This window comes from Eleutherodactylus coqui, chromosome 4 (genome assembly GCF_035609145.1).
Source record: "Eleutherodactylus coqui strain aEleCoq1 chromosome 4, aEleCoq1.hap1, whole genome shotgun sequence".
Taxonomy (NCBI): domain Eukaryota; kingdom Metazoa; phylum Chordata; class Amphibia; order Anura; family Eleutherodactylidae; genus Eleutherodactylus; species Eleutherodactylus coqui.
The window spans coordinates 227,499,171-227,524,870 of record NC_089840.1 but is presented as its reverse complement, the minus strand read 5'-3'; the positions used below and the strand labels follow the sequence as shown (position 1 = coordinate 227,524,870).

The window sequence follows — 25,700 nt, the reverse complement described above, 5'->3', positions numbered from 1 at the left end:
TCCTCTTTAAATGTATGAAAAGGAAGAAGAAGGAGCATGGTGACTAAGTGGTTAGCACCGTTGCCTTGTAGTGCTGGGGTCCTTGGTTCAAAGCTTACCTAGGATAATATCTGCATGTTATTTCTAGGTTCTCGCTTGTTTGGGTTTCTTCTACATAGTAATCACCTTTCTTGATATAGCACATACATTTATGGAGATGGAAGAAGCAGAGGCGTAACTTGAAGCTCCCGGGCCCTGATGCAAAACCTGTACCAGGGCCCCCAACTATAATGCTTTACTCATAGTACTGGGTTCCCTATATGGCGAAGAGAGGCCTTATGGGCCCCCTAAGGCTCCTGGGCCCGGGTGCAACCGCATCCCCTGCATCCTCTATAGTTACGCCACTGGGAAGAAGCTGTTTATGGCTCTTAAGACTTAAACACACGGACACATGCCCAAATACACTCACTGCAGCGGAGCGTATTTGCGCATGAACCACTGAAAAGTTCTTTTTTTTACCGTTTAAATTTGGCGCTATTGCGCATTGTAAAAAAGCTGGCAGATAGATCTCGCACATATAAAAACATATAAATGATAGGACAGGGCGTATATTTTGTTGCACATAGTAATATCACGCGAGAATGATGCTAATGAAAATAAAACCATTGTTTTTGCCTCATCATGTTTTGCGGGCATGATTCTCATGCCCACAAAATGTTAAGGAATCACGGCTATGTCTTTAAGGCCTTAGACAGTGTTATACACCACTTTTAGGGGTGTTGGTGAAGTTGTGGTTTGGTTTGAACCTAAAATTTTGGGCGAAGTTCAACAAATTGGCTGAACCAAGCTTTTCAAAAGTTTGCACAACACTACAAATAAAGGTCGGTCACTTTTACCCAAAGCTATTTGTAAACTTGCTTCATTTTGTGGTGCATTGGAATAAACCAAGCAGAATCTGCATCAGAATTGATGTGGTCTGCAGATTTTAAATCCACAGCTGTTATCTACAATCCACAATGTTATTCTATTGTCTGTATATGACTTTGGGGGCTGCCATCTTCCTTGCACTGCTGTTAACAGTTTTTAGAGATATACTTTGCAGCAGCCTCGTGGGCCACAAACCAAGTGGACAGGAGGGAACTCATTAATGACTTCTATAGGAGACATTTATATATAGAGACATGCTCTGTGAGATGTGTAGAGGTCATTGTGCAAGACCGGGGAGGAGGTACAAGAATAATTTTCAGATGACACACTCCCTTTAATTTCTGTTTGGCTTTAGACAAGAATTCCCAAAGCTGCTTTTGCATCAACGGTTCCGTTTTCCTGTTCCATTCAGGAAAGGGAGCAGGAAAGGGGAGTCCCGCGGCCCAATGCATACATCTTATGATGGAACCAAATGGTCTCCATTGACTATAATGGGGTCCGTTCGGTTTCCGCTCAGTTGCCTGGCATTTTACCAGAAGAAAAAGCGCTACATGCAACACGATTTCTTCCAGTGCCGGATCTGCGATGGGACCTCCGTTCCAGCACAGATGTGAACCCGGACTAAATGACTGTGAATGGTATAGTAAAGCTTTCATCAACTGGAGATCTTTATATCAAAAAACTGATATTAATACAACTTTGTGTAATATCAGAGGCGGAAGGTACTTGCTACATATTTAACTAATCACCAAAAAATGCAGTGGCGTCCAAGATTTTGGAAACGGAGACTAGTGAAATGAGGTTTGGCTCATAGCAGTAGAAGGCAGGACGCTTAGTGGGACTTAATGAAAAACAGAAGTAACCATGACTTGCCTGGAGGATAATGTTTCACATCTGAAAATCTGACACATGATAACTAAACTATGACATGTACTGAGCTCAATGTCTTAACACTGTGTGATACAGTACAATATCTTTGGGAGAATCATGTTACGTACCCATCAAGGCTCAAGTTACAAAAATAATAGGGCAGATTTACTACTGGTGCAAATTATGCCAGAAAACTGTCTTATATGCCATCCACCCCATTTAGAATGAGAGGCATTGATCGGCAGATGATTTTTTGATGCCAGCCTTCCTGCATGTTTTTTTTTCCTTCTCAAGTTTAAAATGTAACAAATGTATCAAATATCGCACAGTGTTAATTAATTTGTTTACAAGTATGGGGTCACTTTGTATGCCACCCAGCTACATCAGTGAGACTGCAACAAGTTTTGTGACTTTTTAAAGTCGCATGTATTAAGTTTCTAAATCCTACCCAAGCAGCATGCCAATTTTCTAGACAATTTTGAAAAGTGGAGTGAGAGGCGTAACATCTGTTCTTTTTGGCGCAAATCAATAGTAAATCTGTCTAAACTGATTTGTGTCAAAAAAGAGGTACAATTTACACCAGAGCTCTAGCTGATCACCAGTAATAAATGTGACCCAATGTGTTTTAGACACTTTCTGACTCTTAACTTTTGTTTCAACAAAAAGAGGCGTTGGTCATTGGAAAGGGGTTGTGACCGAAATGTAACATTGGGGGCCAACATTTTCAGCTTAAAATCTGACATGAACTAAGCATATAGGTGGTATAATGTTAGACAAGACAGTCTAAAAATGCACCAGATTTATAATCCAGCAGAGTCACTGTGATTATTCTGATGCACTGTCTAATCATAAAGGCCCATTTACATGTAACAGTTATCACTCAACCGACCGAAAATGAGTGATAATTGTTACATGTAAACGTGAGCATCGTGCACTTCTCATTTGAACGAGTATTTTAAGGTGAAATTAAAATCCATTATTCAGCTAGTGAGAGATGAAGTATCTCTCAATAGACCTCTGGCTGTTATCTTCACACGAGCGGCAGATAACATTGTAATCTGCTGTCAGCCTTGAGCGGAATAATGCATCTGTGTGCATAGCTGGTCTGTGATTAATCACACACTGAGCTCTGCAAACAGCTCCTGGAGGCCCTTTTACATGCAAATGAGGATGATAAAGTGTTAATGACTTTGATGTCCATTAACACTTCATGCAAATAGATCGCAAAATCTTTCAACCTTTCTGTCGTTTGAAAGATTATCGTTGCATGTAAATGGGCATTTAGACAGCATTGGGACTGCTTTCTATGACCTAGAACAGTGGTGCACAGTTTTTTTCAGGTCTGAGGGCCATATTGTCTTACTGAACCACTTCTAAGGACCACAAGGGTATTCCCATCTGAAACATTTATATCCCAAATATATGTCATAGTAAATCAAAGTAAATTCCACTTCTCACCTATTGAGAGAAAGGGGGTCAGCCCTTCCCCCTAATCTGCACTCCAGAGAGGAGGAGACAATATGACTCTCTCCATTGTAGATGATGGATGTTGAGTAGGGATGAGCGAGTATACTCGCTAAGGCACTACTCGCTCGAGTAATGTGCCTTAGCCGAGTATCTCCCCGCTCGTCCCGAAAGATTCGGGTGCCGCCGCGGGGCGGGGAGCTGCGGGGGAGAGCAGGGAGGAATGGAGGGGAGATCTCTCTCTCCCTCTCTCCCGCCCGCTCTGCCCCGCTCCCAGCCGCAACTCACCTGTCAGCTGCGGCGGCCCCCGAATCTTTAGGGACGAGCAGAGAGATACTCGGCTAAGGCACATTACTCGAGCGAGTAGTGCCTTAGCGAGTATACTCGCTCATCCCTAATGTTGAGGTAAAGGTCTGTCATTTGATAAATCATATAAACTACAATGTAGAGAGCTGCATGTATATACAATGCCTCTAACTCATTTACTTACTTCTGGAGTGCCAAATGGGTCAACAGATTTTATTCTCATCTATAGGAGACCCAGACATGGCTACACAGTGCACCCTTAGTACTTGTGCGTTCCTGTTGTTCTGCTATGTGCCACTTTTCTTCACGGAAACTACATGTGGGCAGCCACATGAATATGTCTGTGTTCAGATGATTGGGGCTGCAAAGAATGGCATTATGGGCCACATGTGGAGAATGTTGTGCACCTCTTAGCTAGAGTGAACAGCCGCCATACAAAACTGAGTCATTAAAGGGTTGTGTATAAGTGAGCCCTAATCTTCAGTATTTAGCTCAGATGAGTCTTATCTTCCATTTTCAAGATGACAGAAAAGGAAGTTGTTGTGATTCAGGCTGAATACCTGCTTAGGCCAGGAGATATTAGACTTTAGTGCTTTGCTGAGTAGTATTATGGTTCAAATATACAAGGTGGGTCACAGAAAAGTAGCCTACTTTCGATCCTGGCACTACACTGTTCGTCTGTTGTGTCTAGTTCCTCTGTAAACTAAAGAACTGCACACACAGAATACCAAAAGCAAGTGAACTGCGAACCAGACTCACGGGCAGACATGACACAAGGACTGACAAACAACACAAAACACTGACCTAGCATTCTTGCACGCATAAACAGATGAAATAGATTAGGTACGAGTTACTGGTTCGTGTCTTGGCCAAAACACTTAACCCCATGGCAAGAGTCCTCGTTGTCTCATGGGTCCCTACTCTAATGAGACAACTAACCACAGGAAATCTGCCTGCAAGTGGGGCAATCATCCCAATAGGGATGGCTCCATGCTTGAACCTAGGGCCCTACCTCACCCTAGATGGTAAACAGTCCAAGCAGCACAGGACACTGTTCACACTACACCAACACACCAGGGATTGTGTACCACATGGACTGTTCACCTCCCATGTCCGGTCACCTGCACAGAGACTCAGAACATGTCTCTGTACACACCTACACACGTACACAACTAAATCCTTTATTACAAACACCTGGGTATTGGGAAGCCAGCATCCTCAAGACAGAGAGGCTGGTATATATGTGCAGCAGACCAGTGAGGATTGGCAGGCTGGAGAGCACTACACCCAGCCAGCTCACATATCCCACACCTGTGGAAGGGTGCTCATGGAAACTCATAGAACTACAGGTCCCAGCAACACAATCTGACACACACTCTTATACAGAACACCTGTATTTGTTGTCTTTAGTAACCAATCACAGCACAGCATTCATTTATTATACTGCTGAGGTAAAATGAAATCTGTGCTGTGATTACTTTCTATTGGCAACAAAGATATATATATATATATATATACACATATATATATATATATATATATATATATATATATATATATTGGGAATTTTATTTTGCTTTTTAATGTTTCCCTGATGCAGTATGTATATCATGCTTGCATGTACTCAGTGAAGTTACTCTGAGCTGATGTGATTTTATTTGTAGTTTGTTAAGGGCCATTTACACATGAGATTCATTCATCCAGTCATCTGCCCATGCAAAGGTGCTGCTGATCACCCAACATTGATGTTGTGCCAAACATCATCATCAGTAGCTCATCTCCCGGGGTAAAACAGGAGATGCGCTGCCGACAGCACACAGATGATCATACGAATGATTGCTCATCCCACAGAGAATCTTGGCAATGTAAAGATTAGTCAAACGCCAATCTCTTTGATCGATTGTTGCGTCCAACTGGACATGCAATATCCAAAACAAACGAAAAGGCACACCTGTGCAAAAGAAACATAAAACTACGGGAAAACCTCTCCCTATAAACCCCTTACCCGGGAGGGGGCCCTGCCTACTCGGCGGGCTGATCGCTCCTATAGGTGCGGACCTGTACTCGTTCCTGGGCAACTGACAAAACCCTATCAGGGAGCCCTAGAACCAAAAGAAAGGGAAACAGAAAACCAAACAAAACAGATATAGGAACTTAGCTCGCACGGAGGAGCTTCAAGCAGGATGCGTTTCCTCAGCAGCTGTCCAGCGGCAACTGAAGCATTGACCAGCACAGGAGTCAATACTAGCACTGTTTAAATAGGAGCAGAGCTATTCAGCACCAGGTGAGGACTGACATTACTCTTGCAACCACCACACCCCTCAGCTCCAGGAGAGGTAGGAATACTGCTAAACCCTGGTCTGGCCTGAAAGCAAGGTGGGAACCTCCGAACGGCTGCAACATCGATGCTTGTTACTGACTCGTATCGAGCTATATAAAAGTCCCTTATCGTATAAACACATTATTAGCCTCTCTATTGGCTATCATTTCTTCCTTTATTAGAGTTACTATTATTTATATTTTCGCCTGGAAGTGAAATATCACAGAATGCCTTACAATTGAAGAATAAAACAGGCTTATGGTGCATTACACAAATATTGTACACCCGTCTCCGTAAATTCAGTATCCGAGATAAATTCTGGTTATGAAACTAAAGTGTTTTTAGACCGGTCAGATGTGACCCCTGCCATTGGGCATGCTGGCATATCAATGGGTAGCAAGTTTTCTACACAATCTAATAGTTTAGATTACATAGCCAACAAAGTAACCTGTACTTCTGTATATTACCATAACCACCTACAGGTGGGAAACTCAGCAGCAGAAATTATAGCAATACATGATGTACAATCATTTGTAATAGCGGAAGAAGTCAGACTAGTCACTCTTTGATATTCTATTGGAAAGTAACAATACTTAAGGATTTAGTTTTAAGAATCAAAATCACATACAGATATTTAAAGTAGATGTCCCTTTCTTTGAATTCCATTTCTTTGTACAGTATATGTAAACAAGTCCAAAATTCTGAACCCCTGAAAAGTCTAACCTGTTCCCCCATGGTCTCTCTTGACCTTCAACTATGACGCTTAAACCCTTGTGACCATGGCAGCCTGTGATTGGTTGCAGCAGTCAGGTTTCTATTCAACATATCATTACCGGAGGCCAGGAAACAGAGACCGGTGGGAAAGACTATTCAGGGAAGAGGAGTGATGATGGAACTGAAGCAAAGTTCTGGAACATATTGTGGCCATTTGGTTTTACTTTCTAAGTCAAGAGTTCTCAGCTTTTGTATTTTTCTACTTTACAAAATATCTCTGTCTGTGGGTTTTGCCTGCAGATCCATAGGTAATCCGTACCAGTTTGGATTTGTTGCAGATTTTGAGTTTCCCTTTAGGCTCAGTGGAGAAAATCTGCAACACATTGATCACCACTCTGCAGCATAAATCAACCAGATTTAAAATACGCATCATAGGTCAATTTTTACACTGTGTGTGGATGAGATTTCTGGAAATTTCATACACTTGGCTTGTACTGTAATATGCTTAAGATTTTTTACATTCAAATCCGTAGCAAAAAATATGCCCGATTTTCACCCTGTGAAACATACCCATAAGTCAGAATTGTTTCATTTAACTATATTGTGCAGAAACAAGCAGGTGTAGCATAATGACAGCAGGGTGAGGAATATTACACCGTGAGATGGTGAAACCAGAATTTCTAGCTTTTAATTTTTTAACAATATGTATGACTCTATCAGTGCAAATATTAAAGTAGGTAAATAACCTTAATAAATGCAAGTTGTACAATAGTATTCTTTGATGTGGAAATGGTTTATTCTTCTAACTTATTGTCTATTGTCAGGCTTTAGGTATTAATCATCAACAAAAATTAACCAGAGACTCAACCACGATGCTTAAATATATATTCTGTTATTGCAATTTTTAATTACTATTAAGTCTAACACACCAGTCACTCTAGTACTCCAACCCAAGGATTTATCCTTTTAGCAATTAAGCTTATAACCTCTATCTACCAGTACCCTCGGTCCCATATGTTTGAAATTCACCTTAGAGCAGTTATTTTTTCAGTGGTACTATAGTAAATCTAATATCTCAAGTGCGGATCTCACCAAGATTAGTTACCAAGAATCTTCCATTGTACAGTATCCTATTGTTTCGATACAAGATAAATGGGAGTTCTGTTCCATACAATGGTTTAACACTAGAGTGGAGCGAACGTACTCTGGCGAGCTTGATGCTCGTTCGAGTATTAGCGTACTCGATGGTGCTCGTTACTCGAACGAGCATCAAATCACGTTCAACCCCGCCCCAGCTTTTGGCTCCTCCCTGCAGTGACGTGCCTGTTTTGGCCCCTGCCCACCGCGACGCAGCGTGCGTCATTTGAAAATTTTTAGTCTGGTAGGAAGGGGAAGGGGGGGAGGGGGAGAGAGAGAGAGAAACACGAACCAAGTAAAAAACAAAAAAAAAGCTCGGGACCATGCGTTCCACATACAAAAATGCTCGAGTCTCCCATTGTAGTCAATGGGGTTCGTTCCTCGAGTAGAGCTCTCGAATTTTACGAAAAGCTTGACTCGAATAGCACGGACTCTAGCATTTGGGTGCTTGCTCATCTCTATTTAACACTAATCCCTGAGAGAACTCAGTACTGTAATCTGATGGCCAAAAATGTACCAACCAATGATGGTCTATGCACCAACAATAACCCAAGCACAGCTTTGTTGCTTTTGCCATTTGTTTCTGACTGACTCACAGGGTTAGGCTCTATTCACAATTACGTTAGAGACTCCGTTCAGAGCTGCCAGAGCATATTCAGTATGAAATGTAATGCAGGACTTTTTCATCCAGTAAAAATATCAGACAGGTGCATGGAAGATAGTCAAAAAGAAGCTCATGAGAATTGGGCTCAATTTGGACCAATGAGAATGTTTCAGTGGCTGTAGCGTATGATTTTCTGCCCACAACTGAAGACATTAGGTGTAAAACCTGTGATTTGACTAAAATTTCTGATCACAGAGCCCCTGTTCAGACTATTTAGACAAGTAGACCTCTAGAGATTGTTATGACTGATTACATTCTGATCAATACACTCTTGTAATGGCTGATCATTTCACTAAATTGCAGTCCTTACTACTGACTGTTTCACTCTAAAGAGTGTAGCATCTTTGTCTTAGAGGTAGACCTAATTACCATTCATCTTTCCTAGCAATACTGGAGTTTCAGTGGCCAAACCATTTGACCTCACCTGTACTAAGAGTAAAGGGATTCTTTTCAGGTCTGGTATTTTGAAATCCTCCAGTATTTTGGCTCTTTCTCAGTTGAGTTTTTCTAAAGTGACTTGGGTCAACGTATCAACGTTGCTGTTTTTTTCTTGGGGTGATAGCGTATATAAAAATTATACTTAGCTAGAAGTATATCCATCTCTGTTCCAGTGCTCCCAGCTTGGCATTTAAAAAAAAAAAACTAAAATGTTGTCATCTGTCATGATAACAATTCACTTCCCGCTAAGTATTCTAAAACATTTCCATTACTGTTCAGACAAGTGCCAACAGTTTAATTTGAAGGAACAATTGTCTGAGTTATGTTCTTACTCTTGTAATGCTCAGGTAGCTATAACTTTCTCAAGTCCTTCTTGCATTTGGGTTAGGGCAGCTCCTAACCCATATAAACTACCATTTGTTTACAATATGAACAGCTTATCAAAGTTGGCATATGCTAGGATTGGGGCCTCCGTCAGAGCTCTTTTGATACACAGTAGGGCACGCTCATGCTTTTCTTCCCATTGTATAGGTTGATTCGTTGGCCTGTCAACTGTATCTCAAAGTAATTCATGGAGAGGCGCTGCAAAGTCATTAATACAGTTTCTGTAATACCCAACCAAACGCAGCTCTCAATTCCCACAAAAGTTTCGGGGAAGGCCATTTCTGTACCCCCTCTATTATCATATAATCTACTGTATATAAAAAGTGCAACATGAGCACAGTGTGGGTACTCCCCAGAGACATGTCATAAATGATTATTTCCATTATATACATATCAACAGACATATATAATGTTTCCTACTAATGTTGAGCAAACTCTGAACCAGTATAATCCTGTTGAACTTTGCTAAAAGTTTGGTTCGGTACAAACCCAAGCAGAGCTTTTATCACAGTTTTACTCGAAACAGGGTTCTAGTGAACACTAGTCCTGAACACTGGTGTATAACACTGTCAAAGAGCCATAAAAGCTCTTTATAACACTCTAATAGTATTATACAAGGATTTTATGACTCTGAGAAGGTGTTATACACCAGTTATAGGGATTTTGGTGAACTTCCAGTTTGGTTTGAACTAACCAAACATGTTGCAAAACTTTGGTGAACCAGCCTAACTGAACTTTTAAAAGTTTGCTCCTAATATATTTGCTCATAATAATTTAAATTTTTGAAAGTAGTGACTACTTAGAAATAAGCCTGGAAATTGTGAAATTATTAGGAACTGGACAAGTCCTACACTTCCTGTTACTAAATCTATATTTGGCACATACTGTGTAATCTTCTGCTCTGGTAAAAGAAATTATTTTATGGAGCTTAAATGCCCTTATTAAATGTATTTGTCTTTCATTTATTACTATTGAACTGCAGGAATATTGACCATTGATTTATGTTAAACTTTTGATAATCTCAGTTGGTACAGATAACTACTTCTAAGTGATCCATACTGTGCTGTAGTTACAGATGCTCAGAAAGTCTACAGATTCAAGGAGGAGCAGCCAGCTAAAAGTTGGACGTGTTACATGGTGACTCACACAATATATAGGATGTGCGGGGATGCATTTTAATGACCAATATCAGATTTCAGCGCTGCACATGGTTTCCTGTAAAATCTGGCAGCTTCTGTTTTACTTCTTTTTCATTTCTTGATATACAGATGTGTCCACCCTTACATTGGCCTGAATTTCGATTACAATTCCAATTTCTCATGATAGAAAATTGATACATTCTCATGCCATTCAGTTTTAAAAAAAAAACCTATAAATCAAATGTGTACTTTTTTTTAATACAGGAGTTTTCCGTCTCACACAATATGTTGGGGATATGGATTGGTACTAATATACCTAATGACGGAAATCTGCCCCCTTCCTGATTAGAAGGTCTAAGGCCTGAGGCCTGTGCATGCACAGAAGAATCACACTGAAACCTGCTGTTGAGCTAAATGAAACTTCTTTTTTTCTAATCAAGCTGCATGGGGTTTTATAGATGGTATGCATAGTTAGTACGTCACGAAGTACGAATCTGTAGCTGATTGGTTATTGCCCTTATATGGGTCTCTTCCTCCTGGAGCTGTGGTCCTTATCTTGAAATTCCTGAACGAAGGAGTCGCCATATTGAGTAGACGATTGGAGGGGTGAAGAGGGGGTTAGTTAGCACTTTCAGACAGGCAGCTGTGTTAGTAGTGAGGAAAAGAAACACCTATTTGTAATAGACATTTTACTTAGTTTATTACCATCCATCACAATCCCCCCTTAAAATGAGTATTTTTCCTGTCCCTAATCCCGGGCCTATCTCATCTGTCTCAATGTGCCTTGGAACTCTTTTTGTGCCGCACATTAGACGAGGCATAAAATCCAACGTGGAAAAAGAGGATTCAGCGCTCACAGGTTCCGGGACAGACAATCAATATGTGTTGATAATGCCTCCAAGGGAAGGAAAAACGTGGCCGGCATCACCAAGCCTGCACCATGCACAAGAAATCAGATTACTTGTACGTGGTGCAGGCTAGGTGATGCCGGCTACGATTTTCCTTCCCTTGGACGGCAATATCAACACACTATTGAGCTTTGCCATGGTCTTCTGGATCGTAGTTTCTAAGGTAACGTTTAAATTTTCTGCTCTACCACTCCTTCGTGGATGGTACAGAGCATAAAAGGGCAGTTCTACCCCCAACACTTTCATTATTTTCCATATCACTTCTCCCATGGAGGGTGTACCTCAGTCACTCTCAGTTGTCTCCGGTGCTCTGTACCTGTATACCACCTCAGATATCACTTTTTGGTGGTGATGTTTGTGAGCGGGTAGGCCAGACTGGCTACCCTGAGAATGGGTCTAGGCAGACCAGACCAAACTCATACCTGCCCACCATTGGCAGTTGGAAGTAGTGTACATGAAGCTGATTGATATAATATTTTAATTAATATTTGTTCTTCTTAAAAGGTAAGACTGCGCGAAAGACATCATGCATCCCACTATTGCATTGAGGTATAAACTCATGTAAGGAGGTAATGGAATAGCAAAGAGCCGTGCACTCTGCCTAAAATGGTGACTCGTGCAGTAGGTAGAATTGCAATAGGACTCTGGTCAAGTGCACTTAGTAATTAGTATAAGTTTGGTGTTATGCCAGTGCCTTTGAATCCGTTGGGACTGTGAAATAAAAAGACAAGCCCAAAGAGCTTTAGTAAACTGAAGGCACACAGTTTACTTAACATTCGGACTGAGTGGGTACAAGGTTCACAGTTTCAAATAGCAGGCAGTAAATGCTCCAACAACTTCCTAAACATTTGCAATGTCGTACATTTACTCCTGGACTCTCTCCTGACAAATGAGGTTACCAGACTAAGTTGAGTTGGTGCTATACTTGGAGGTTATTTGTGGTGGAATGTCTACTGTGGACAGACTGGCTACTGACTGTGCAGGGACAAGTTGACTCCCTGTTGCGATGTCTGTTTTCTTGCCACCTCCACAGGGTCTGCCCTGTCTCAGATTCCTTCTAGCAAAGTTGAAAAAGACTCTAGCCTCCTGCACTCCCTTCCTGCTGACTCCACGACTAGGCTTCCTCCATGACTGGGCTCCTCTTCTCCAGACCTGGCCTAGATAACACTAGACTAGCCTGGCTAGGCTAGCCTAAGCTAGACTCTTCTGCTTCAATCAAACACACACACTCTCCTCCTAACAACGCCCTGTCTTTTCTACTCTTCCCATTAACCAATCTTGAGTTAAGGGGAATCCTTCTACCCAATCCCAGTACTAGCTAGGGGTGATTGACAGTTAACAGAGGGGATTAGGGTGAGTTCTGCTAGTCATGCAGTGTTAGTCAGAGAAGATACCAGACGTTAACCCTTTGTGACCTTTTACGGCCAACACACATAACTAAATGTTAGTACACATATGCATTTAACACAAGGTAGCTATAAAAGTTCTGTGGGACCCCTAACTTTGGGGTACTACACAAAAACAAACAGGATCTTTTGCTCGGGCACTTTCTACTGGGTGCATGCACTGGCCCTTCAAGAGATGGACCAGGCATGTGCATATCCTACAGGTGTCATTGGCAGCAAGGAAGATTGTGCAGTGTCTGCTGTGCAGGAGCGACTGAAGATGCCGCTAGCCGCAGCCAACATGAAGATAAGGTGGGAGGGATCATTGGCCATGACCAGTAGGCATTATGCTTATGGTCCAAGAACTTTGCCAATCAAGAATGCAAAAAAAATTACCCATGCCAGATTAGCTGGAAATTGCCAGATAGACCACAAAATCCTAAACCCTGGCCAGCATCCCATGATCACTATGAAATCCCGAATGCAAGCACCAAAATGAATGTGCTAAGACTAGATTGGCAGCAAATGTGAGTCGACACCCACTAATATTAAGGATCTTCTTTCTAATTTTCAGAAGCCATTAGGTCAAACCTAAAACAGATTCTTAAAGGGCCACATCTAACACATTTTTCCATCCCTGCTCTCTCACCTGATGGCTGTCATACTCTGGACATCTCCTATATATTGCAATTACTTCCGTGAAGTACAGCTTCCTGTCTGATGCTTATCAGGCGCCATCTTGATATTGAGATTTCTCTCTGCTTTCTCTTTCACTTCTCTCTGTTGTCAATGCCTTAATATATCAACTCAGCATTACATAAGCAGCTAGAACCTTTACCATGTCTGCCTGCTGGGAGGACAGTGTAATTATCATTACTCTCTCTATTCACCCAAATAAGCTACAGACCCTAATACCGTATACAGTCAGAAGGCTGAACTATCATCTCCTCTATTACAACTGTGTGACAGAAGCCTCTAATAATTAACGTTAACTGTGATAAGAGTTTCTGCACCTTCTCTAAAGAGCTTGTGTGGTAAGGTCCATCGCATAGGAATTATGCTGACTAAAAACGTAACTTTCTTTAGAGAACATAAACCCAAGAAAATCTCAGGTAGTCATAATGAGATCACATGACCAACCTAAGGAGAAGGACTCCAGGAAGTTTCATATAGAAAATCATAACTAGACAAGGTAATACTAGCTGACGTATATGTATTGTGGGGATAGTTACATAATGAATGGGGGAAAAAAATCTCCGGAGTAGCTCTTTAAGAGTCACCTATGTAAATATATATGAGTGACATTGCTGAATATGCAGTTATAATTTTGGACCTTGACATGAGATCCGTCAGATGGTATTATATAGTTTTCAAATGAAGACTGTTCTATATAAAAGTCTGAGATGTTTTACCAGATTGGAGGCACATCCTGATATCTGCTTTACACTGAACTACCACTTAAGTAAAAAGAACAGTTTTATAAGTGATGCCTGTCAAAATTTCCCAGCTGCCTCTTCAGACCTGGGAACAGAAGTTGTCAATTATGCGAAGAGTATTTTTCAATTATGATTTTTCTTCTCGGCTGTACCAATTTGCATTCTGCTCCGTGCTGATTGCTATAAAGTCAACAACTTAATCACAGGTCTATAGATTTACCATTACAATACTTTGTGATATTGTCAGTGTATAATAATCCCCACAGAGTAGCAGTAAAAGACTCGATCACTAGATTCTGCCATTATCGGTTAGATATTTATCTTAAAATTATGGTAGCAATTATGAATCCAAGGCATCGGAGTCTCCCAATAAAAAGTAGCATTTATTTCTTTATGATTAAAAATTACAAATTGCCAAATTGTATTTTTTTTTAGCATGAAGAAATAAATGCTACATTCTATTGGGAGAATCCTTGGATTTATACTTTTTCTCCTAAACTGGTGGTCTGGTGGATAATTCACACCACTGACAGCATGGAGGACTATAAATAGTGCATGAGATCCACACCACTATATCAATGGGTAATATCCGCCGATACAGGATGCTTTATAAGGGTCAGGGCAGAAGTTTCTTTATCTAGCATGTATGTGAATATTTTTGGCTGAAACTAGTAAAGATAATTTGACAAACTGCTTTTTACTTCTTGATATTCTTCTTGACATTTGACACACTGGAGCTATGTGGAATTGTATGGTTTCCCAAAAGAGACCATACAAAACAACTCTACCTGTTGGGACCAGCCCTACATTTTCATTTACAGTTAGGGCCAGAAATATTTGGACAGTAACACAATTTTCGCGAGTTGGGCTCTGCATGCCACCGCATTGGATTTGAAATGAAGCCTCTACAACAGAATTCAAGTGCAGATTGTAACGTTTAATTTAAAGGGTTGAACAAAAATATCTGATAGAAAATGTAGGAATTGTACACATTTCTTTACAAACACTCCACATTTTAGGAGCTCAAAAGTAATTGGACAAATAAACATAACCCAAACAAAAAAATTTTTTTTCAATATTTTGTTGCAAATCCTTTGGAGGCAATCACTGCCTTAAGTCTGGAACCCATGGACATCACCAAACGCTGGGTTTCCTCCTTCTTAATGCTTTGCCAGGCCTTTACAGCCGCAGCCTTCAGGTCTTGCTTGTTTGTGGGTCTTTCCGTCTGAAGTCTGGATTTGAGCAAGTGAAATGCATGCTCAATTGGGTTAAGATCTGGTGATTGACTTGGCCATTGCAGAATGTTCCACTTTTTTGCACTCATGAACTCCTGGGTAGCTTTGGCTGTATGCTTGGGGTCATTGTCCATCTGTACTGTGAAGCGCCGTCCTATCAACTTTGCAGCATTTGGCTGAATCTGGGCTGAAAGTATATCCCGGTACACTTCAGAATTCATCTGGCTACTCTTGTCTGCTGTTATGTCATCAATAAACACAAGTGACCCAGTGCTATTGAAAGCCATGCATGCCCATGCCATCACGTTGCCTCCACCATGTTTTACAGAGGATGTGGTGTGCCTTGGATCATGTGCCATTCCCTTTCTTCTCCAAACTTTTTTCTTCCCGTCATTCTGGTACAGGTTGATGTTTGTCTCATCTGTCCATAGAATACTTTTCCAGAACTGGGCTGGCTTCTTGAGGTGTTTTTCGGCAAATTTAACTCTGGCCTGTCTATTTTTGGAATTGATGAATGGTTTGCATCTAGATGTGAACCCTTTGTATTTACTTTCATGGAGTCTTCTCTTTACTGCTGACTTAGAGACAGATACACCTACTTCCCTGAGAGTGTTCTGGACATCAGTTGATGTTGTGAACGGGTTCTTCTTCACCAAAGAAAGTATGCGGCGATCATCCACCACCGTTGTCTTCCGTGGACGCCCAGGCCTTTTTGAGTTCCCAAGCTCACCAGTGAATTCCTTTTTTCTCAGAATGTACCCGACTGTTGATTTTGCTACTCCAAGCATGTCTGCTATCTCTCTGATGGATTTTTTCTTTTTTTTCAGCCTCAGGATGTTCTGCTTCACCTCAATTGAGAGTTCCTTTGACCGCATGTTGTCTGGTCACAGCAACAGCTTCCAAATCCAAAACCACACACCTGGAATCAACCCCAGACCTTTTAACTACTTAATTAATTACAGGTTAACGAGGGAGACGCCTTCTGAGTTAATTGCAGCCCTTAGAGTCCATTGTCCAATTACTTTTGGTCCCTTGAAAAAGAGGAGGCTATGCATTACAGAGCTATGATTCCTAAACCCTTTCTCCAATTTGGATGTGGAAACTCTCATATTGCAGCTGGGAGTGTGCACTTTCAGCCCATATTATATATATAATTGTATTTCTGAACATGTTTTTGTAAACAGCTAAAATAACAAAACTTGTGTCACTGTCCAAATATTTCTGGCCCTAACTGTATAAGTAGACTTGTCATGGGATAAAATTAGCATGACTGTCTGCATGGCTCTGCAACTGCGGCCCTGCTCACTTTATCCCTATTTTTTTCCATACCCAACCCCCTTTGTTCAGACAGGCTCTTATTAGGCACCAGCCCCTGATCCCGCCAATCAGTCAAGTGGGCGATCCCCACCGCTTGCTCTCAATAGTTAGCATCTGACTTGACTAACAGTTCAACATTACCCCATTGACAGTGAGTGGTAAGGATTGCCCACTTGACACATTGACAGCACCAACAGTGAGATCCAAGAAGACCATTCTGGTGGCACGGAGGTGGTTATGAAAAGAATTGGGATAGAGTTAGTAGTGCAGTAGCTACAGAGCTATGGAGATAGTCCTACTGATTTTATCCTGCGACAGGTCCTTTTTTAGGTGGTTTTCCATTAAACATGTTAGTAGCATATTCCTTATGTCAGGGTTGGTAGAGGACCACCATCAATTCTGGCATAACTGGTTGATGTATCATAGGAAAATCCCTTTTAGAGAATGTACAAGTTGATTACAATATTATCTTGAATGATCCACAGTGTATCTATATACATGCCGTTCTCACATTACTACAGTACAAGCTTTTTATATAGGTCTTTATTTGCATATATAGAGCATAAGTAACAACTAAAGTTAGTGCAAGTAGGTATACAGCTCGCTCACGCTTATAGACAGTATATCTTTTTAATGGCATTCTTGCTATGTATTTAAGTGATTTTGTACCTTGTTTTCACAGGGTTTCTCCTCCAATATTCTGTTACTTATTAGGCATAGTTCCATCTCTCTGGCTTCTGGAAATGAATGCTGATCTACGGGTAAGTGGGCTATATTGTGTAATTCTTTCAGACTTTATACAACAATATCTTTGGGGACATTTTTGGAAATCAGAGTCCAGAAAAGTGATGGTGTATTCATATCCACCACTCTGCTTCTAGATATCATAATGCAGTACACTATATGAGTAAAAGCAAATTAAAATAAAAAAAACACTTTCACACGTGCTGAAATTATTTATGGGTTAATTAATTTTGCTCATTTTCAAATACACTAATATCTAAAAGGAATCCCACTAAGGGTCCTCATCTACTGGCCAATGCAATGAGTGGTCAATCCCTCCAGAGGACACTAGAAGGACAGGCTTGTGTAATAGGCACTGGGCAATGTTTTATTTACACTGTGGTGGGTCTGCAGGCTAATTAAATACTTGTTGTCTGGGATATACATAGAACCCATGGGGCCACATAGCATAAATCAGAATTGCCCCCCCCCAGACCTATGTAACCCCTAAATCTGGGCCCTGACCACCATGAAGACTTCTGTCAGTCATGACTCTTTACACAATCTCCCCATCCTTTGCTACCCTCAGTGATCCTCTCAATACCTCCCACACTACTACGGTAGTACCGCCACTGTGTTCCCACAAAATAATAGTTCTCCCTCTGTGGCCTCACAAGTTAATAATGCCTCCTCTGTAGTCCCACAAAGTAAATTGTGTACTTTGTGCCTCTCAGAGTAATAGTGTACCCCTCTCTAGCCCTAAACAGTTATATTTCCCCCTCTGTGGACCAACAAAGTAATGGTGCCCTGATACCCCCTGAAGTCCACAGCTACAAGTCCAAAGACACGGATCAGTAGCAGAACAATCTTCATAACTAACATAACTGTCTGACTCCACACTCCTCCCACAGAGCACAATATGTCTAGCGGAAAGCAGGAGACAAAGGAAGGAGTTGGACTATGCTGCATGGTGTTAGGCAGTAGTGTGACGTCTGTGGATTGTCCCATTGGCTGCATTTTTGGATGGGGGCCTGGCAAATCTGTGATGCTGGTAAGGGGCCTTTGGACTCCCCTGGCAATTGCAACCACTGCTACCCCAATTGCTAAGCCACTGCTTGTTATCAGATTCCTCTACAGATTACAGATAATTTCTGCGTGTTTCAGTCGCGGGACACCCTTTTATCAGTTTACCATCGTAAGACCTATCTTACGGGGTTATAAAATGTCGACAACCCTTTTAAGGATGATAAATTGATATGCATGATGTATGGATCATGTTTTTATAGATTAATATATGTAAACCACTCACTCCCAACCTGTAACCATAATCTTCGTCCAGAAGGACCACTTTTAATATTTATTGCAAAGATAATACTTGAACAGGTCCTGATAACAAACAAGGATAGAACCCTGTGAAATAAATATATTTGGCTGGAAATTAACATTGTAACGCTAATGTGAATCTTACAAGTACTGTAAAATAAAAAATGTCCTTGTGCCTGTGTGAATCCTGCTCATAGCAGCAGAAGATGAACAACGGTTGACTATGAAGCGTTCAGTGATGTCACCAACACTCCTGGTGAGGCATATTTTTCCACTCTGAATTAGTTCTGAAAAAGCACTTTAAGGGATTTTTGTAACGGCTTTCTTATGTGCCCAAATATTTGCTTAGTGGTTACTATTCATGGAAAGGCAGTAGGTAAAATGAAAGTTAAAATGCAATATTTCTCAGATGTGACACTTAAAGAGGACCTGACACTAGATAGAATCAGCAAAGCTCCTGCAACCGAGGTTCCACAGACTCTATCACCTTTTGCTTATTTCAGTATTCTTCTTCCTTCACCTGGATAGGCTCTTCTTAGATTGGTCTCTCAATGGTTTCAAAGTGGGCGTCCCCACTGCTCACTCTCAATGGGTGGTGTCAGACTTGGTTGACAGTCCAATGCCACCCATTGTTAGTGAGCAGTGGGGATCACCCACTAGACAGATTGAGATCTCCAAGAGCTGGATCTAAGGAAAATCCATCTAGGTAAATGAGGATGAGCATGGAAAAAGAAAACAAAGGGGGGTAGCCTCAGCTGGCCGCGGCTTTAGAGACATGCTGCCAGTTCCACTGATTCTATCCAGTGACAGGCCCTCTTTAAGGCAACATAGTAGAACTTTGGTTTGTTACCAGGGTCTTTCCTCCTGAAATGTCTGATTTTTGTCTGTGTACAGTATTTCCCCTCTGAATTATAAAGTGCTGTGCAATTTGTTGGCCCCATATACTCTATACAGGCAAAATTATGTCAACACTTGACTATCACACTTACTATAAACACTCTATGACAAAAGAAATAATGCACCCAGATAGAAACGTTAGATTGCTGCAAATCTTGGCATGCAGTTATGTCTCAGGCAAATATGTAAATTATTATTATAATTGTGATCTAATTAGGCACTGAGTCTTACCACCAGTGGCCATACAAGTGCTTCCCCCGTTGCCCTATAAAATTGCTCTCAGAGGCTACTTTTGTGTAGTGTAACTCTTGTTGAGAGATCGTTGACCACTAGAGATGCTTTTATGATGCACTCAAATACATTTGAGTCTGCCCAGTTAACAGACTTTGAAAGGGGGCATATCATTGAAATGGGAGAAGCAGGATGGTTGTTTTGACAAATTGCCCACTATTTAGGCCATTCTGGCTAAGCTGTTAGAAGCTGTTGGAAGCAGTGGTTACGCGAGGGCAAACACCCATAGCAAACACATTCTAGATGACCTAGACTTATTACCAGTAGAGCGGATATTTTGATCCACCAACAAGCGTAAGCAGGTCCAACAGTTTAATTATCCACCATCCAGACACAGATGGCACCTTCATTACCAAACCCTTGTCTCTGGCGCACTGTTTACAGGTTCTTAGCAGAAGAAAATTTTGTGTCATGGCGCCCATTAAGCATTCCCCTATTAACATCCCAAAACCATCGCCTTCGTTTGCATTGATGATGTGACCGAGACATTTGGACTGCTACAGACTGGAACCATGTCATCTTTAGCATTAATTTCCAGTTCTGTTTGGGAGCTAACAATATTCGTGTTCGAGTATGAAGTCCTCTTGGTTTCACTCCTGCCTTTGCTGTGGAGTGATACACTACCCCAAATACAGGTGTGATCATCTAAGAAGCCATCAAATATGACAGTCAATCATACATAGTAACGATCAAGGGACGCTATCAGCTTAGCAATATGTGCTGCAAATGCTGCAGCCCCGTGTGGCCTCTTATAATACGGCTTCCAACAGCCATTTTTCAGCAAGATAATGCTGTCCCACATACAGCAAGAGTTTCCCAGGAATGCCTTCGTCAAATTGCCACACTTCCATGGCCTGTCCAGTCGACGGATTTATTGCATTTATGGAACTTGTTGGGATGCCAGCTTCGACAGCCTACAAGTGTACAGAATCTAGAAGTCCAGTCCAACATCATTGGGCAAATGTGCCACAGGTTATCCTGCATTCAAGCTAAAGTTGGCCCTACAGGGTACCAGAGCCATCTTTTAAATTGTACAGTTTTCTCCAATAAACGTATCCTTTCGCTCTAACATTGTAATTACTTACTTATATCATCATTATATTCGCACATATAAAGTTTCATTCAATCCAAACAACTCCTTCTTGGTGCATTACTTTTGTCAATGAGTGCGTGAGCTTGTTGTCCTCTCAATACAAAGCCATTGGTGTTAATAAGGAGTTGGGTCTCGTTTTGTGACTCATCTAGGGAGGCTTTCTGTAAGATTTTATAGTTTATTTTTATGTAAACATGTCAGGGGATCAAACGATAATTAATTTGTTTGTTGTTGATTGCGTCTTTTGGATAGATGTAAAAACTATTATTTGTTGGCAGCACATTGTGTCATGTAAACAGAGGGTGAGCTGCCAGCATTCAAAGACACGAATGGGCACACGAACGATCACAAGTCATGAACAATTATTCATGTGGCTATTTGTTTCAGACAATGGCCCGATGTAAAAGGTCCTGAAATGAGTGATGAGTGATTTACTATATCCTTGATCGGCACTCTTTATGGGCAACTTATCTGCCGGTGTAAAAGGACCCTTAGTCATGGCTGTGTAATATGTATTGTGTCAACATGAAATAATTAATAGTCTTAACATGTTTTTCTTATTTGACCCTAACATAATATATTATTTTCTACCCATTTTCTAGTCTTGTGAAAATAAAACCATTGTGGATATAGGGTTAAGCGTCAACCATACCAATATTCTCCAAGCGGTAAGTTACACAATGTTTTCTTCACTTACAAACATAACACTTCTAATGGGTTGTGTCAATTTTATCACTAGAAGATAACTTTGTAGAAGAGCTGCTGAGTTACCTGCTACTGTACAGTATAGGGATACATTTGTACAGTAAGGGTGGTTTCACATCTGCGGCAGGGATTCTGCTTTCCTTCTCCGTTCGAGGAGCAGGAAAGGCAAATCCCCGTGGCCAAATGTTTCCGACTCTGAACTAAACTGAGCAGCGCCGGACAGACACCATTGACTGTAATTGGGTCCACCCTCTTTTCGGCCAACTGCCCGGCTTTTGCACAGAAGAAAAAGCGCTACATGCAGTGCTTTTTCTTCCGGTATTTTCTGCTGGATCTGCAACAGAACATCCAGCCGGAGGTTCTGACGCAGATGTGAAACCGGCCTAATATACACTATTGCCATGATAGGCACAAAATGGCAATGGAAACAGGTTGTAATATACCCATAAACTGTTTCCGGCTCCCAAGTTCATGCTGTTTACCCGATACTTGTTATGTGCCACTTAGGGAAGGCTGAATAACCAGGGTTATCCTCAAAATATTTTATTGTAGGCTCTAGTTTATTGAAGTTCTAAACATTGGAAAAAACGGATATTTACGTTCATATTGATTTGTGAGCCTAGTATTTTTTCTGTATTTTTTGAGCCAATTTGAGTAGTCACTCTGGGAATGTCTGTACTTTGTTCTTGAATTCAACAAGTATAAGGGCTCCTGTGTAGATATGCTCTCGAGAAGATCACGTGACTGCACTCTAAATGGAGTGAGATCACGTGCTTTCACTGGTGTTTCTGCGCATTTTATTGTACATTTTTGTGCTGCCGGGCCCGTTTTCAACCGGCACAGCAAGCTAATTAGTCCCCAGTGTTAACAATTAACACAGTGAAATTGTGCAGTTATACTTGCAATTTTGTGCAGGTGGAGGAGGGGGCCGTTTGCGCACCCCCAAAGACTCCTATTGAACCTCGGGTGCATACAAAAATAGAGCATGTCACGTATTTTTTAACCCGGCGAAAATGGGAGTGCAAAAACACTCAATGTGAGGGAAACCATTGAAATCAATGGGCTTTATTGTCTGCAGTTTGTGCAAGCAATTTTGCATGCATGAAAAAGTGTGCAAAATCGCCCATGTACAGGAGCCTTCAGATTTTGCCATCAGATATTGCTGTGGATTTCATGTAAAGGGCTCCGGTACATGAGCATATGTGTAGATACACTCACGAGAGAATTACATTATTGCGCTCTGAATGAAGCATGATCATGCCCTTTCACGTACGTGTCCATTCACATCAGTGCGAGAGACACCCATGCCATTTTTGAACTGGCTTAGTGGCCTAATTAGTCCCCAGTGTTAGTAATTAACATCATAAAATCATGCAGCTACGTGCACAATTTCATGCAGATGGGTGGTTGCATTTGTGCACCACCATAGACTCCTATTGAGCTTCGGGTGTGCAAATGCGCACAAAAATAGAGCATGTTGCGTTTTTTTCACATGATGGAAATGCGGGTGCAAAAATGCTTCATGTGATGGAACACATTGAAACCAATGGGTTATTTTGGATGCAGTTTGCGCTCGTAAAAACACGCGCAAAATCCTCCATAAGAAGGAGCCCAATGGCTGATATATAAGGGCTCCTTCACACAAGCATATGCGCAATTGTGTGCGACCCAGTGTAAAATATTTGGGCTGTAAATGAAGTTTTTTTGTGTGCGAATCGGCATATCTCACTATACCCTTTGCGTCTGCAGGGCATGTTCATTTATGCACAGCAATACACATGCCCAGATTTAGTCTAATTAGTCTAATGAGTCTGTGACTGCTACACAGTCTGTTATAGCAGTGATCACGTTCCATACTTTTTGGCATCATGGCTCCCATTACTGAGTGGTGATACCATAAGTAGAGCACATAACCATTGCGACTCATGCTGCGGTCACATGCTTCCTGCTTCCAAACAAAGACCAGAACATCTGAGGGAGTTTTAGCAAGGCAGAGTACAGGTGAGAATAAGTCATCAATAATAAAGTTTCGGAAAACTCTTTTAAAGGGGTTGTCTAAGTTTAGAAAAACATGACCCTTGTCCATGGGTTGTGTCTGGTATTGCAGCTCAGCTCCCATTCACTTCAATGGAACTGAGCTGCAATACCACACACATACAACCCATGGACAAGGGTGGCCCTGTTTTTAGGAGAGATCACAGGATATACCATATGCCATAAAAGCTTTTTAAGTGTGGGGACCATCATCTATTGAGAGAACAAGGGTCTGTTGGCCTAGTTCAGTGTTTCCTAGCAAAATCTTCATACAGCTCAGTAGATAAGTTGGCCATGCATGAGTTAGAGAAAGAGCCAAGCGTTCGGTGGACATGCCATCGATGGTTAAGATGGCTATATACTTTTAGAAGCAAAGTTAAAAGCATCTACCTGGAAACTGGAGGATTTTGGACTTTACAGGTATTAGAGAATACGTTCATGACACAATGAGATTATCATTCAACTGCTTTGTATGTCTGCTGCTTACAACCTTGAACTGTCCAACGTTTGCTAATATTTTGTTTCTTGGATTCCCGCCAAGAAATGAGTTTCCTTAGCGTAAGATAAAATTAGAATCTTTCGGTCAATGGCAGAACTATTTACAATGTTGGAGCCAGACATAAACAGTTGTCCTGTATTGTAATATGTTCCTGAATAGGATGTGTCAGCACTCATGAAATGTCTGGTTTGGTATATAATTGGATTCTCCATCCTTTAACAGCTCTTCTCTTCATCTAACTCTGCATTCTGTCGTTCCTCTGCTTTCCTCCTAGAAATATATGAAGCAATTGGGTGCTAACCGATTGGGGCATCTCCCTGCACAGTGACCAATCAGTACAGACAGTACCAGACTGTGTATGGACAAACCCCATTAAAGGTGAAGGTCTTGATTGAGCAGATTATCTTTTGAATGGCCGAACAAGCGAGTGACATCACCGTTAGCTCACACGCTCTTGTGCAGCTTGTTTAGGTAGATGCATCATTGGCTTGCTCAAAGGAGAATCATTCAGTCTTTCATATTCGCTGTTTAAGTGACTGAGAAGTACTGAATGATAAGTGTTTAACCCGAACGATAAGTGATAGAGCTAATGATGGTTTTTATGCCTGCATAAAAAGAATGAGGAATGAAAAGTTATCATTCGTCGTTGGCTCATGTGTAGACCGATCAACTGTTGTTCACTTTTGCTTGTTTAAACAATTTTTTGAGCAATAGTTATTAGTTTCGTCTAAAAGCACCTTTACACCGAATTTTCAACATAAGGGCTCTTTCATATGAGTGTATATCTGCCACCATTTTCATAGCCATCTGATGCATTGGATTCCAATGCATCAGTTCAGATGGGCGTATTCCTGAAAAGCACCTGGCCAGCCAATATAGCGCTGGGCACTTTTACGCCGGGCAGGAGAGATAGTCCTGGAACTATTTTTCTGGCCAGAATATGTCGGCGGCTGCAAAGACTCCTATGGGAGCCTATGACAGCTGCCGGAGAAGGGAGGTGAGAGAGAGTTTAGCAGCGTGACTGCTAAACTCCCTTCCACTTCTCACCTCCTCTCCGCCCCTTGCCGGCTGTTTGCCATGAGAGGGCGTGGGATGGGGGCAGAGCTAGTTGCTAAGCTTCCGTTCCCTCTCATTTCTGGCTGTGACGAGAGGTGGAGAGGGGGCGAGAGCTTAGCACACTAGCTCCCGCCCCATCCCACCTTCTCCTCTTGCTGAGAGCCGGCGAGGGGAGGGACGGAGGAGACAGAGCTAAACTGTCTTCCCCCACCTGACAGCATTGCAGGCTTGGCATATGTGTACTGGACCAGGGCCATCTGAACGGGCACACAAATGTTAGATTTGTGCGCCCGTTCACGCATTTTTACGGCGCTGGCAAATGAACATAAAAATGCTGATGCCTGTGTGAAAAAGCCCTAAAACAGAGGAATAGCACAATGAAGTATTATTAAAAAAAGCTACAGAATTGTTAATTCATGGGTAATACAAGTATTTACTAAAACAGGTAAGTCAGGA

At 41.5% G+C, this 25,700-nt stretch overlaps 1 protein-coding gene across 1 annotated transcript in view; it reads left to right on the top strand.

Annotated features, from left to right (window-relative positions):
- The window catches only part of TMEM26 (transmembrane protein 26), a 62,893-nt gene that overhangs the window by 14,503 nt on the left and 22,690 nt on the right, over positions 1-25,700 (top strand). Inside the window, exons 2-3 of the mRNA XM_066600810.1 lie at positions 17,306-17,384; positions 21,553-21,618. Of these exons, the coding sequence (XP_066456907.1) occupies positions 17,306-17,384; positions 21,553-21,618 (145 nt within the window). The remainder of the gene's footprint in view (positions 1-17,305; positions 17,385-21,552; positions 21,619-25,700) is intronic.